At 39.8% G+C, this 15,107-nt stretch overlaps 1 protein-coding gene across 3 annotated transcripts in view; it reads right to left on the bottom strand.

Moving 5' to 3' along the window:
• Positions 1-7,450: 7,450 nt before the first annotated feature.
• Positions 7,451-15,107, bottom strand: part of LOC140459719 (tetraspanin-15) — a 181,250-nt gene continuing 173,593 nt past the window's right edge. For 2 of the 3 annotated variants that reach the window (XM_072554159.1, XM_072554158.1), the window contains one exon: positions 7,452-13,374. In XM_072554159.1, coding sequence (XP_072410260.1) covers positions 13,099-13,374 — 276 coding nt within the window. In that variant the 3' untranslated portion in view covers positions 7,452-13,098. Of the gene's footprint in view, positions 13,375-15,107 lie in introns of all 3 variants that reach the window. The other variant, XM_072554160.1, reaches the window with a different exon arrangement.

Here is a 15,107-nt window from a genome sequence, read left to right as displayed (position 1 = left end):
ACCTGCTGCCTTCTGTCCTTTATTTTCTGTTCTTTTTTCCAATTTCTAGCATTCACTGTGCTGCTTTGGTCAAACACAGACATTTTTGAAGCAAGTGTTGAGATTCTGAAATGCATGCACCGGGATTTACTCAGCCTTCAAAATCTGGGTGCTCGGCTGAAGCCCAGAATATTCAGACTGAAAGGAGACTAGCAAAACATCAACTTGTACAGCCTTCTCTAAAATGTGTGAACTCTAGTTAACTAGGTGGATGCCTTTGTATTCTTTGAACATACTGTTTTAGCAAGTCATCTAACTGTGATGTGTAAGACAATTAAAGGATTTAAGAAGGTATGTAGAGAGAAGCTATTTACTCTGGTATGGCAAATCAAGGACAAGGGAATGCGAAATTCAAATTTAGCCATTCAGAGGTGATGTCAGGAACAATTCTTCACACAAAGGGTCTTGAAACAATTGAGACTGAAGGATATTTTAAAACTTCAAAACAATTTTAATGAAAGGCTTTACAACCAAGGTGAACAGAGTCACTCTCTCTGGCCCAGCCAGCAATGCCCATATCTCCATGAATGAATTTTTAAAAAACGTTATGATACAGATCGGCCATGATTAAGTTGAATGATGGGATATTGAGGGGCTGAGTGGTTTCTCTGGTTCTCATGTTTTTGCATCTACAGGAGTCCAGTGAAAACACAGGACTTCGTTGTAGAATTTTTACTCTAGCGTTCGTGAGGAATTCATGTCAAGAACGTAAGAACCTGCAGGGGGATTATGAGGACATGATGAATCACTGTTCAGCACAAGCACAAAATGGACATGTCACAGCTAAAATGGGATGAGAAGTTCATGGTAAATATTGTTGCTGCAATCATTCAGACCTAGAAACACTGGTCAAACACACTGAAGACTGACATTTTGATCTGTGTCAGCAAGCTGATAGCTACCTCCTGCTTCTAAGACACAGAGTAATTGTTCTCCATTTGCTGTTCATCCTAGTTTCCCACACTCCTGTGTCACTTTCTATTGTGACTATAAGGTAGCTGGTACTGACAGCACGGCCGATTCTGAAGAAGAGTCAAACTGGACTTGAAAAGTTATCTCTGTTTCTCTCTCCACTGAAACTGCCGAGGTTCTCCAGCACTTACTGTTTTTATTTCAGATCTCCAGCGTCTGCAGTAATTTTGCTTTCATCTGAGAATTTACCAGTCAGCCTGACTCCATACATTAATGTTCACCAATTATTACTTATAATAACTCAATCTCAACAGAGCCAGCACAGGCACTGTGGCCTGAATGGCCTCCTTCTGAGCTGTGCCATTCTATGGATGTCCACCCCTGCCTAGTGTTGGAGGGACATGGAGGGACGGTATGCGATCTGTGTCTGAGAATGGATGTTCAAGCCCAATTACAGGGAACCTTTGGTTCTGGGTTTGCATCAATTTGAAATATTGCCAGCAAGAGATTTACGCACTTCACACGAGCCTGGATTAAATTGAAATCTGGAACTCTCACTCTCAAAAGGCTCTGGGGGGTGTGGGGAGGGGTGGGTCAAGTTACATATTCAAGACAGAAATCAACATAATATTTTTCAGCAATGGATACAGAACAAAGGCTGGTAAATCATTTAAGTTTGGCTCATTTAAAATCTGACTGAATAATAGAACAGTCTCAGGGGGATGAATGGCTTCCTTCAACTGGAACAGTTGAAAAACTGCTTTTTTTGCCCTTGACCGCTCTTGCAAACAGTCTGTCTGTGAGTCTTGTCCAGGTGGAAACACATTAATTCTACTTGTACCATATATTCCATTCTTTACATCCTTGAGGCATAAACATTCTGTAAGCACCTCAGTTATATAAAAGGTTTCCATCAATTTGTCAAACAGAATCTGAATAGTTCTATATTTACAATAGAACTGCACAGCTTGTCATAATGGTTACTGGTCCTGCAGAACGTGCTTTGGGTCATTGTGATTTCTTCCAGTCTAATCCCTCCAATTAATTTCAGGAAGAAGTTATGGAGCCAACACAGTTCTCCCAACTCTCCATATGTCCCTCTCTGAAATAATTGTGCACCATTTAATATCCCCTGGGGGGAGTGGATTTTCTTTACAGGACAGTGCTTAAAATATCATTTCAAAGGTGTTGTACCCAGAACTGCTTGTTATATTCCACTTGTGGTCTCAACCATATACTCAAGCATGACTTTAACCCCCTTGTGATCTAGCCCTTTGGATTAAAGATAAGCATTCCTTGAGCCTTTAGTCTGAACCCACAACCATACAAGACATCCATAACATCAGTTCCCAAACCAAGCAGATGAAAAACATATTTAAAAAACCTTGAGGATCTTTGCCCAGCAATGGGGCTTTCTCAAAAGGTTAAACATGATTCTTGAGAGCTCAAATTATTAATGGATGGATGGTTGCCAAATCAATTTGATCATTCTTGAGCCTGTCATTATTGTGGGATGGCAGCCATGCCTCAGGGTACCAGTGACATTCTGGCTCACTCAGAGACAATGGTAACCTTCTTAATGTCATGCATTTACATTTTGTCCCAATAGTGCTGCTATCATGAACTAAACAACATTGAGAGAGGACTTCCAGTGGTGAACTTAATTTAAAGTTTATTTGACATGCAGAAGCATGAACAGAAGGGATGTATAATGAGAAATGAACACAAAATATGCAATATGGACAAAGAAAATAAGGAGATCCTTTCTAAACCTTAAATCCTTTTGCAGCGAGGCCAGTTCTAGCTGAATTACAAATAAAACTATTTTCAGATTTTATCTGATTGCTGAAGAATTGTGACCAGTGATTTATGCAATGGAGTGAGGTCACTTTGTGGAGTTTTGTCAGTTTTGCATCTTTATGACAAGATTTCACAAAGCTAACCTGTAATTTACTGTTGCACCATTCATTCAATGAGAGATCACTTCATCAATTTCCTTAATTAAATCTTAAATGTAGCTTATGTTTGTAAAACATCAATCATTGTGAGCAAAAATGCATCTCAGAATGAGCTGGAAAACAAAAGTTTAAATTAAACAATGTCAAACTATTAATGTTATTCTGCAAATCGAAATTCAATGCTGGGTAATTGCTTATTAAATGGCATGCAAAAATAAACAATGCAATAAAGGTCACAAGGTGATCCAGGAGCCAAACCCTTGTATTCTAGTCAAAGGAATGTGCTCCAGCTGTTTTCTAGATCCAGTATAATGCCACTGCATATTCTATATGCAAGTAGTACGTCAAATTGGCAAGGCTCTTTACTTCAAATATTTTCCCAGTTTTACCTTAGCAACTTCCTCTTCACTCTGTGCTAAGCATTCCATGGGCAAAACCTCTTTGTCAAGATTGCCAATGTTATTAATCCTAGTGACTCGCCGAACAAGGGAAGCAATCTTGCCTGATTCCATTCAAATCTTTATTGTTTTAAAAACACTGAATTAGATCTCTCATAAAATTAACAAGTGCTGGAGAAACTCTTCAGGTCTGACAGAATCCATAGAGACAGAGAGAGAAAGAGAGTTCACATTTCAAATCCAATATGAGTTTTCTTTGGATCTCTGCTCAGACTGCTTTGCTTCACAATGTCAATTCACATGTCATGTTTCTTATCTGAATGAATTAATGTAGTCCATAGTTTAAATGAATCCACTGAAACACCATATTGTACGCTAGCTGTGGCCTAATCACTGGCTTGTTCACAGCGCTCCCTCTAATATTCCAGTGGGATACATGAAACCCAGGCCCTTGCATGGCAGCAATATCTGGAACTGGAAGTCAATGCCACGATTGGCATGCCAATGCCAATCACAGTGTGACATTGGAACATTGCCTGTACAAACATTATCTTTTTATCTTGTAATCTATGGCCCAAGTTATAAAGCTTAACTTATGAATATACTTTGGCTCATATCAAAATGTTTAAGAGGATATTTATTTTCAGCTCTTTCGTTAGAATCCGCTGAATGTGAACGCTCTTTGCTCACAAAGTGCATTACCTCACAGTTCTCCGCACTGAGTTGCGTCTGCTTACTCTATTCATTAACCTGTTTTATATCTTCTTGAAGTCTTTGAGACTCCACCTTATTGTTACCCAACACACTCCATTTACACTCATCGTGTATCAACAGATTGTGGAAAACTATCATTCAATATAAGAAAAAAAAGATGATTTGAAAACTGTACATAGCAAAAATAAGTGGAAGCAGTATAGTGTAGCTGATGTGTCTGCCATTTCAACATTCATCCTTGTTGACATGCATCAGAAAGTGATTTATTTATTTGGATTTTTCAATTTGAATTTTCTTTATGTCATCGACAATACATCCATTAAAATAATATAAAAATCCAGATGATTCAGTCATGGTACATCAGCAATCCAGGTCATAAGTGAAGATAATGCATTGTCAAAGCTGTTGTCATTAAATTATAGAATGATGAGACCAATCAGCTCATTGTCTTTCTTCAAAAGTTATTCAACCAGTCTCACTCTCTTGTCCTTTCCCCTTCAATTCTAATTCTGTACCTAACTTTATTTTGTTTTATTGAATCGTCGTCCACCACCTTTTCAAGAAGGATATTCCAAATCATAATAACTCACGGCATTCAAAATTCTCATCTCACCTCTCCTTTTAATCAAATACATCAATTTGTGTTCTCTGGTGACTGAGCTTCTGGCACTGGAAACAGTTTTTCTTTATTGACTGTATAGAAAACCTTCAGAACTTTGAACCACTTTTTTGAATTCCCCTTTGACCTCTTCTGTTCGGAGGAGAACAATCCTAGTTTCTCTCATCTCTTCATGTCACTCAAGCAAAGATGGAAATGTTTAGCAAGCTCCATAAAGAAGCCAACAGCCTTTTCAATGCTGCGATGAGTTATATATATTTCGAGCAGCATTGTGGAAACTTGCTTCTTTTGGTGACCAGGGTTTGTACCTCACCTGGGAGTTGATGCCAACTTGGAAAACTTCAAGTAGAAAAGTGATCTGCTCCTAATATCAGTATTGCTCACCTTGACAAGCAGAAAACACTACAAACTTAAAGACATGGAGGATTATATTCTTCTATGTATGGAGTCTACAATCAAAAAGTTCACCTTCACTTGAAGTAAGTGGCTCTTAACATTGTTCAGCATGAAGCACCATTTCCACCATTGCACCACACAGCGACTGATCCCAGACTCCTCTCACAAAGACAGTCTCCTAATTCATGATTCAGATTTCTGAATACCATCCCTTCTAATACCCGAAAAACTCCAGGGGATGGCATCTCAATCTCATGAAGGCTACTGAAAATTACTTTTCAAATCTGTGTCGATTTCTAGGCTGAAGAGCACATAATAGCAGGTGTTAAAGCTTTAAGATGAGCTTCCCTGTTGTGAAGGAGTCTGTGGATGAAAGCATTGTTGAGAGTGGAGTAGATAGTTGCTCTCAGGAGGGTGTTCTGCTGACGTTCTTTCACATGGCTAACAGCCCTTGAAACTTGCTGTGGAAAAAACTGCAGTATCATAAGGTTTAGTTCCTGGCACCTGTGTGTTGCCTTGATGAATGACAGCTTCAAAAGATAAGAGAGTTCTGAACTCAGCAGCACTGAACTGGCAGGGAGAAAAACCTGCTGTGAACTTAGTGAAGCTGCCAGGCTACAGAGTGAGCTGCTGCAGAAAAGGGTGATTAAGTCATAAAGTGAGGACTCTGTTAGTAATGCCATTAGCACAAGGGACATCAAATGCCAGCTAGCCAGCTGACCAATAGCTTTTTACCCAGTGAATGATAAGATTGTGGAATACACGACTACATGGTGTGGTTGAAACGAAGAGGGTTGATGGGGATGGAGAAGGGGAAACTACTTTAGCAGCATATGTTGGTGGCGAAATGAAAAGGGTTCAGGAGGTTTATGTGGAGCAGAAGACTGATTGATACTAGTTGGACTGAAAAACCTGTTGTGTGGATTCTTGGAAACTGACACTATGTAATATTTTGCGGTAAACCGTAATTAGATGATGAATGATTAACGTTGAAAATAATGAGTGTGATATTGGGAGGATGATTTAAATTGAATATCTGCTTGCCGTCTCGGGAAACAGGGGGAAATGGACCTTCTTGTTTTGTAGTAAGAGGGAGCTAGGTCATGGTGTCATGATGATAGCCTGAGGCCATCACAGATGTTCCAGGATATGGGTGCGACACTCACTATGCCAGATGGTGAAATCTGAATTCTATAAACCTCTGAAATAAACACCGAATCAAATACTAGCCACATACCAACTGTTGATTGTCATAGAGGTTAACAGTATGGAAAGAGGCCCTTTGGCCCTTCAGAACTGCACTGGTCATCAAGCACCTATCCCATTACTTTCATACATCTTTTCGGTATTTGGCTTGTAGCTTTGGTTGCTATGGCATTTCAAATGATCATCTAAATGCTTTGTAAAGGTTAAAATGGTTCCTGCAGGTACAATTTTTTCAGGTGCTGCATTCGAGATGCCGAACACTCACAAGGTGAAAGAAGTTCTTCCTTAAATCCCCCTTGAGTCATCTAGCCTTTTATCTTAAATCTGTATCATGTGGCTGTTGATTCTACAACTGGGAGCCTTTGCCTCTCAAAATTTTGTCCACTCCATTAAGTGCGCTCCCCACCCCCACCCCCACCCCCCACCCCTGACCCCGCCAGTGTTCTCTGTTCTAGAAAAGCAACCCCAGCCTATCAGGTGTCTCTTCACATCGTAACCATTCCAGTCCACCAGGCACCATCCTGGTGAATCTCTAGTGCAGTCCGGTTGTGTGTTGACCAGAACTGCACACAGTACATCAGTTGGGGCCGAACTAATGTCTTATACAGCTCTATCACAACCTCTCTGCTTTTGAATTAAATGCATCACTAATAAAGTATCTTTCCTAACCACTTTATTCATCTGTCCTGTTGCCTTCAAGGATTGTCAATAAAACGTATCTGGTTCACTAATGTCCTTTAGGGAAGGAAATCTGCCATCCTCAACTGGTCTGGCCTACACAGGGTAGGGAACATCCGACTGGCATGATCACGAGACTGTTAATCCAGAGACCCAGGTAATGGTCTGGGCATTTGGGTTTGAATCCTGCCAAGGCAGATGGTGGAACTTGAATTCAATAAAAATCTGGAATTAAGAATCTAATGACGACCATGAATCTATTGTTGATTGTTAGGAAAAACCCATCTGGCTCACGATGCCCTTTAGGAAAGGAACTGCCATCCTGACCTACAGCAATTTTGGTTGACTCTTAACTGCCCTCTGGGCAATAAATGCTGGCCGAGCCAGTGATACGCTCATCTGGTGAATGATTTTATTTTTAAAAAGTGACTCTCGACCCACAAAAATGTGGTTCACTCTGTAGTGCCCTCTTAACAATTAGGGATTGCAATAAATGCTGGCCTAGCCAGTGATACCCTCCTTCCATGAACAAGTTAAAAGAAAGAATCAGCATCTATGTGAATGAAGCCTTTCACTGGTTGCACACAGACTGGCAGAGTGAGGTGGGGGGGGGGCCTTGGTCTGCATAGAATGAAACAGGGTAAAAGCAGGAAGATGAAACCATTGCTTTGCTGTTTGATGCACGGTCAGGATTTAGCTGTAATTTTTGATGAAGGCTTGCTTGAGTGACGCTTGTACAGCCATGAGCAGCTGATAATAATCTTGAAATCTGAAATAAGATGGAATTGGTTGCAGTGAACAGGTTTTCTTGTTTATTATGAATTAACAATCAACCAGACGGTATTACTTTTTATTTCTTGAACTGGGATTAAAGGTCAACTCTTGGAACAATAATAACAATTCCACTATCACATGAACTCTCTGTTCCTTTTCAGCCCTCAAAATAATGTCAGACTATTGCCCCGAAAGTAAATAGGTTCAAATTGGATTCCTGCAGTCATGTAAATGTCCAATCTCACTTCAACTGCTAAAGTAAACATATTGCATGGATGAGCCATGGATTCTGCAAGTTTTAAAAGAATAAATACAACACTTGTTGCCCCATGTTTGATTCCATACTCGACCACATTGTGATTTGCCTACTGGAGCTTAACCAGATTAAGGCAATCAAATCTCACATCCATCAAGTTCTGTCACGTACGTCAATAAATAATAAAGGATTTAGTCCCTGACAGTATCAGTCACAAACAGCATGAAAGACCAGAATCTAGACTGCCCTGGGCTCTGTTGAATTGGATGACCTCAGCCAGGATGACAGTCTAGTTGGTCAGACAACCCTGGGAAGAATGAGAGAATAAATCAGATTTTACTGTCCTAGCTGTTACATTTTTAGTGCATGGTGTGGTCAGGATTGGGCTCAGCTGTGATACAAATAGCCTCCCAAAACTCACATGTGAAGAACAATTCAGGAGAGGTGATAGCCTGGGGCTATTATTGCTGCACTGTTAATCCAGAGACCCAGCTAATGTTGTGAGGAAATGGGTTCAAATGCTGCCATGGCAGATGATGGAACTTAAATTCAATAAAAATCTGAAATTAATAATCCATTGAATCCATTGCCGATTGTCAGGAAAACCCATCTGGCTCACAATGTCCTTTAGGAATGGAAGCTGCCATCCTTACTTGGTTTGCCCTACATGTGACTCCAGCCTGACAGCAATGTGGTTGAATCTCAACTGTCCACTGAAATGGGCAACACAGCATATGCTGGCCTAGCCAGTGATGCTCTCATCCTGTGAATGACCAAAGAAAATTTCCAAGAATTCAACAAAGTTGATGCAGGGTGATGGATCAAGAATAGGGAGTTGGGATTAGTTTTGGGTTGCAGTAACCAGCTCAGATATGACAGCTGACAAATTTCTGTGATCCACTGGGAAATGACATAGTGAAAATGTAACCAGTATTTATATGCTGTTCTGCCAAGAGAATGAACAGATAATTAACATTTCAATTGGTTACTGCTTCAAGAAACCAAACGTTGCCCACATTGGTTTCCTAACAAAATAAGTGTTGTCATCAGATTTCACTTAGAGAGTGAGCAGAAGTTATTTCAGGCCTGTTTATCAGCATTCACTTTTGCAATTTGCTTCACAGTCATTAAGCTCATCCTGACATCCCTCTACATTATAGGCAAGTAATTTGCTTTCCCCCCAAGAACAATCAATACAGTTTAATTTCTAAAACAAATCCATCTTCATTAAACATCTTAAAACTCAACATTGACTTTTTGAACCCAACACTGGACCCAGAAATCTGAAAGAATGACAGAAGAGCCATTAAATCACCAGAAAATCTTCATCAGCAAAATACAAGCATATTCTTATCTTAAACTTCAACGTACAATTTCAGTTTTTCATTTGTAAAAACAATGATATCTCAACATAACAAGATTCACATTTCCATTCTGATTTTGGAAGAAAATCAAGCATTTTGTTAGTGCATCTCCTTTGCACTACCCTCTAGTGCAAGAATAATTTTAACATATTTTCCAAGCACGTCTATTTTCCCAGAAAAGCCTTGGTCACGTTTAGATCCATCACTGCTGCTCAAAAGGACTGACACATTGCCTAGAAGTGGGCACAGAAGATATTCACAGTGAGCTCCAAAGCTGTAAGTTTGAATCAAACACAATGAAGCCATCTAGCCCCTGCATTTCAAGTTGATCAAGCCTAAAACCAAATTCGAAAAAGGATTGCAGGCATTTCCAAACGTTTATCAGAATGGAGAGGGCCATGAATCCACTAAAATTTGATAACCACACTCTTCTATATCTCATATTCTTCAGTCACTCAACTAGTCAATTGTTGATTCAGTTCCTTCTTAAATTTCATGGCACGCGCCAATTTTAAATTGCTGTAAGATTGATTAAATTTGTCGGAGAGGGGGAGGTGACTGAAAGAGTTCCTCTCTGTGCATATGAAGTCTTTACTTCTTCATCAATCTTTATCTTTTCCATCACTCAAATGAATTCTCTGTGAAAACAATCTCCTGAGTGCTTTCCACTTGCTTTCTTTCTTTAAATGGTATAATCACACACAAGGGAATCCAACCAAGAGTGAGCACCAATGAAAACACCTTGATTTATTTAATTTGCTAAGGTTGGTCGTAAACAAAGAGAAGAAAAATTGATTACAATCCCAGACATCACATTATTATCAACCTTCACCCTTCCTTATTAAAAAGCTACAATCTCATGGATTGAGCATACTGCAACCAAATTATACTCTTTCTCGTACTGGTTAACAATTTCTATCACCCTGGATTATTTTTAGAATCTGTTATTAACAGTAAATTTTGGTAACAATTCTGTTATTCCTGCTCCTACCTCTTCCTAAGACATGTCTCTTATTTCCTCATTCAGCCCATTCTCACTTCTCTCTGTCTTGCTACATTATTCCTCTATCATTTATCTCTCCCATCTTCCATTCTATTAAAGACACACTGCTTTGTGATCCACCTTCTTTGAAGGTGAATTTGGGTGCTCATTAAGAATAAGGAGTGCCAGTTTCAAGCACGCAGATGTCAGAATAAATGACCATTCCCCAATACCATTCATTGGTTGGCTGGCTTGTTGGTTTATAATGTAGAATAATGCCAATATCATTGGTTCGAGTTCTGCACTGGCTGAGATTACCATGAACGCCCTGCCTTCTCAACCTTGTCCCATGTCTGAGACACACTGATCTTCAGCTCAAATACCTCACTGGTCATCTCTCTCTCTAGTGGGGGAGTGATCCTCTGTGAATATGGCGACTTCACTGAACCTACTCCACTGCCCATTAGAATTAAGTTAAAAATCATACAACACCAGATTATAGAACATATAACATTACAGCGCAGTACAGGCCCTTTGGCCCTCGATGTTGCGCCACCCTGTGGAACCAATCTGAAGCCCATTCTCATCCATATGCCTATCCAATGACCGTTTAAATGTGCTTAAAGTTGGCAAGTTGATTACTGTTGCACGCAGTGCGTTTCATTTCCCTAATACTCTCTCAGTAAAGAAACTACCTCTGACATCTAACCTATACCTATCACCCTATATCTAACCTATATTTATCAATTTAAAGCTATGTTTCCTCAGGCTTGCCATTGCCATCCAAGGAAGAAGGCTCTCACTGTCCAACCTATCTAACCATGGCACGTAATTGAGAGAGCTTGTGTATGAGAGAGGGTCTGCATGAGTGTGTGTGTGTGTGTGTGAGAGAGAGAGAGAGAGAGAGAGAGAGAGAGAGTGTATAGTGTAGTGGGGGTCACCTGTAGTCTGACATAAACCCAAAGTCCCGGTTGAGGCCATTCTTATGGATACTGAACTTTGCTATCAGCCTCAGCTTGACCACTTTGTGTTGTTGCATATCCCGAAGTCCACCTTGAAGGATGGTCACCTGAAGTTCTGAGGCCAAATGTCCCTGACTGTTGAAGTGTTCCCTCCCTGTCTGTTTAGCCTGAAGTCAATTCGTATTATGTCCTGGCAGATGGGAAGGGATGGAGGTAGAATTGCTACACCTGGGCTGGATTCAAATTCAACTCTGTGAGGAGAAAGGACAGTGACCTGAAAATTGTACATTGCTCATCTGGGTCCTTTTTGAAAGAACTAACAAACTGAGACTGAAATGATCTGGAGCTGTGTAATGAATAGAGGTATTAAGTGCAATGCTGAATGTCTGCAGGCCACCAACTGAATCAATGTTCAGTTTCCATACAGCTTGTTTCCACCCTCCGGTTTCTCAATGAACACAGCCTCAAATAGTTTAGATGCTGGAAACTTCAAATGTACACAGAACATGCTTGAGATACTCAGCAAGTATGGAGAAAGAAACAGAGTTCACAGTTCAAATCAATGATCTTATATCAATGTTGACTTTTATTAGTCAGAGGCTGCCTAACCTACTGAGTATTTTCAAGATATTTCCCTTTTATTGAAAAGGAAATTTGGCAATTTCTCACCAATCCAGTGTTAATGAATGCTGAAAATTATGACACAAGATAAAGCCGAGCATTGTGATGTGGTACTGTGTTATTTGGTGATGAATCAGTGGAAGACCATGGTGTAAAGTTCAGGATATATCATGGTATTACTGTGGTATAAAATTGCAAGTGAAATGGCAAGGTAGTCAACAGACAATGAAATCTGAGCAATTGTATGCTGTAGCTGCCATTACCAAAGATATTAGACTACCACACACAGGCCACAGTCATATTATCGTTATCTCATGACAAGGCGAAAATAGAGATCTTGCTGCTACTAGAATTCGAGCTGAATCAATTATAGCACTGAAGATATGTTCATTCTCCACTGACATTAAAATGATGGAAGGTAACATTTACAGAAGTTGCATTGTTCTGACTGTAATTTTAAAGTTACTGGTACCAGCCAAGCTGAAACACTGTGCGGCTAATGACTGAGGGTGACCTGGCTTGCAAATATTTAGTTGCTCTGACTTTCCACCTATAGAAAGTAGCACAATGAGAATATAAAACCATTTGTAATATAAAATGTACACTGGCTAATCCAGAATGGAAAACACACAAAGTTACATGGCACTGGGAACTTTGGGTTGCAGCATTTAAATAAATGGATGAAACGAGGAATCTAAAAAAATAGTGGTTGCATTCGCTGATCTCAAATCAAATGTCCCTGCTCCCTGCTCAGCAACTCTTCCAGTGGTTATAGCAAGATCAACAACTGAGATTGCAGGCCTGCAAAGTGCTCGTGCACAAGTACTGTATATATGTATTTCCAGCTGGTGTTACTTCTCCATCAGGTTCAGTTGTGTAATTTACAGATGATCACTTTCCTTTCTTAAAAACAGTCACTTATTTTCCAATGTATGAGGCTGTGTGAGACGCAGAATTGCCCATGGGATTGGGTGGGGGTGGGAGAGCTGAGCGAGTTGCACAGGATTGACAGCATCTTCTCCAAATATAGCAAGTCTGAGCTCGTTTCCAGTTGTAATTTGGTTTTTGCTATCACGGTGACTGAATACTGTTACCAAGAAGTGCACAAATTGTCTCCTGCACCTGGACAACTTTAACAAAAACCATTACTTTTGGAGAATGTCAAAGCTGCTGCATATCTGTTCAGTGTCACTGAACTGGCAGGTGTCAGACTTTGACACTAGTTGACACTTGGGATCTCCTGTCTGTTCACTTCTCCTTGATCTGTGCTGATCAGCTGCATTTCTTGGGCTGAATCCAGTGCATCCGGGAAGTCAGCATTGCTGTCAGCTCTTTGTAATTGTTGGTAGCCACCCTCTCTCGGTAGACACAGACACCATCCAGCGCCTGAAAGATCCAACAGCTCATAAGGAACGACCATTCTGAACCCATCCAGTTCATCCATGTGTTGTGAAAGTATCTTCAGATACATACAGCTCAGCACAATCCCAGCAAACTGCAACAAAGAACAGTTTACTCATTATTATACAGCTTCTGACAGCAAAGATATTTATCAAACATGAATGCTTCACAAAAATTAAACTTAATCTGACCCACATTTTGTACGTTTCTCAGCTGTATTTTTCTCTCTACGAATCATATTTTTTGTTCGCACTGCTTTTCATGCAAAAGCAACAGGACTTTAATCTCTGGTAATTTTGGATTTGTTTTTCATACACAGGCGTGGAGACAAGACTTTACCTAGCATATAATTTGTTGCTTCATTACATCTTGTTTTCGTTCAAAGCTATTCTCTCAATTCAAGAGGCATACCTTTGCAAAATGTTGAAAAAAAAAGGCCTGATATAAATGTTTCTTTCTTCTTCTCAAGCCAAGCAAGAAATTAAATCATCTGTTTTCAGCTTGCAGGCTGTGCTGCTCCCACAAAGCAAGCTGGACAACACAATACATCCACCCACCATTGGCACAACAGTTAGGGGAGGCATCTGCATGAGGAGAAAGCCTAACCTTCTGAGAAGTCATAGTTCAAACATACTCTACTCACTATCCCAGCCCAATAACTGAACAAATTTTAAAGTTTGTAACTACATGTATTTAGAAATAACGTAACACAAGAAAAAGTCCTAATTCATCATCCATCAGACAATAATCCAAATGACATATAGCGAGGAAATAATCATGACTTGGTAATATTGCTGAATCACTTTTATAGATAAAATTTGAAAGGGGGTAAGGTGTAAAGTGTAATATGAGAGAAAGTGAGGTCTGCAGGTGCTGGTGATCAGAGTCGAAAAGTGTGACGCTGGGAAAGCACAGTAGGTTAGGCAGCATCCGAGAAGCAGGAGAGACGATGTTTCAGGCATAAACTCTTCATCAGGGATATCCCAAAACCAATCTTACAAACATTCATGACCTTGTCTTAATAAGTCATCCCTGACGAAAATCAACCTTTCCTGTGACATTTTCCATCTTCGTGTAATTACATCTGAATTCCCTTTCTCTTCTGTTAAAACATTGCAAAACTTTTCAATTCCACTGAGATATATTTATAAGCAATGATGTGGTGATCACACAAATAATTCAGTATGACATTTTTTAATTGAATACCAATGAAAAAGTATCAGCATTGATTTCATTAAATGCATGCAGAGGCTTAGCTTACCAAGGTATATGGAATAGTACAAAGAAAGGAAAATAAAGCATTACTCAAAGCTTTTAACTTTAGTCATCTCATCATGCTCATTACTGATATTTTTAATTGAAACATTGGTAAACAATAGCGAGATAAACCTGGAGGAGTTCTCATGTAGCTACAGGAGATTACATCCTGAGACTTAAGATCTGCACTTGACACAGCTAATTGAAAGTTAAGACAACAATGAATTACAAAGTGGTATGATCTACAGAAATGTAGAAACTTACAAATGCGGGAGACTTTTTGCCCGATTGTGCCTGTTTAATTCCCTGAATGATTCTTAGACATTTTTCCCACATCCCCTTCTGGTTTTTAACTCTGTAAGCTTTTTAACCTCAAGTTGCTGTCTAACTCACGTTTTAAAATAAGTCAGTAGTCAGCTTCTGTTCTGAAATGTCCAACAGCCAGAGAAATCAGGCCTGACAGAAAAGTGGCCAAACTAAACAGCAGTAAGCAGCAATTGGCTACACAGAACAGTGGAAACCAAGGTCAAAGGGGTTACTAAGATTCAAGGTGAACCAGTTACACCAGCC

This window comes from Chiloscyllium punctatum, chromosome 35, assembly GCF_047496795.1.
Source record: "Chiloscyllium punctatum isolate Juve2018m chromosome 35, sChiPun1.3, whole genome shotgun sequence".
NCBI classification, from domain to species: domain Eukaryota; kingdom Metazoa; phylum Chordata; class Chondrichthyes; order Orectolobiformes; family Hemiscylliidae; genus Chiloscyllium; species Chiloscyllium punctatum.
The sequence above is the reverse complement of the archived record's forward strand: the minus strand, read 5'-3'. Positions and strand labels throughout refer to the sequence as shown.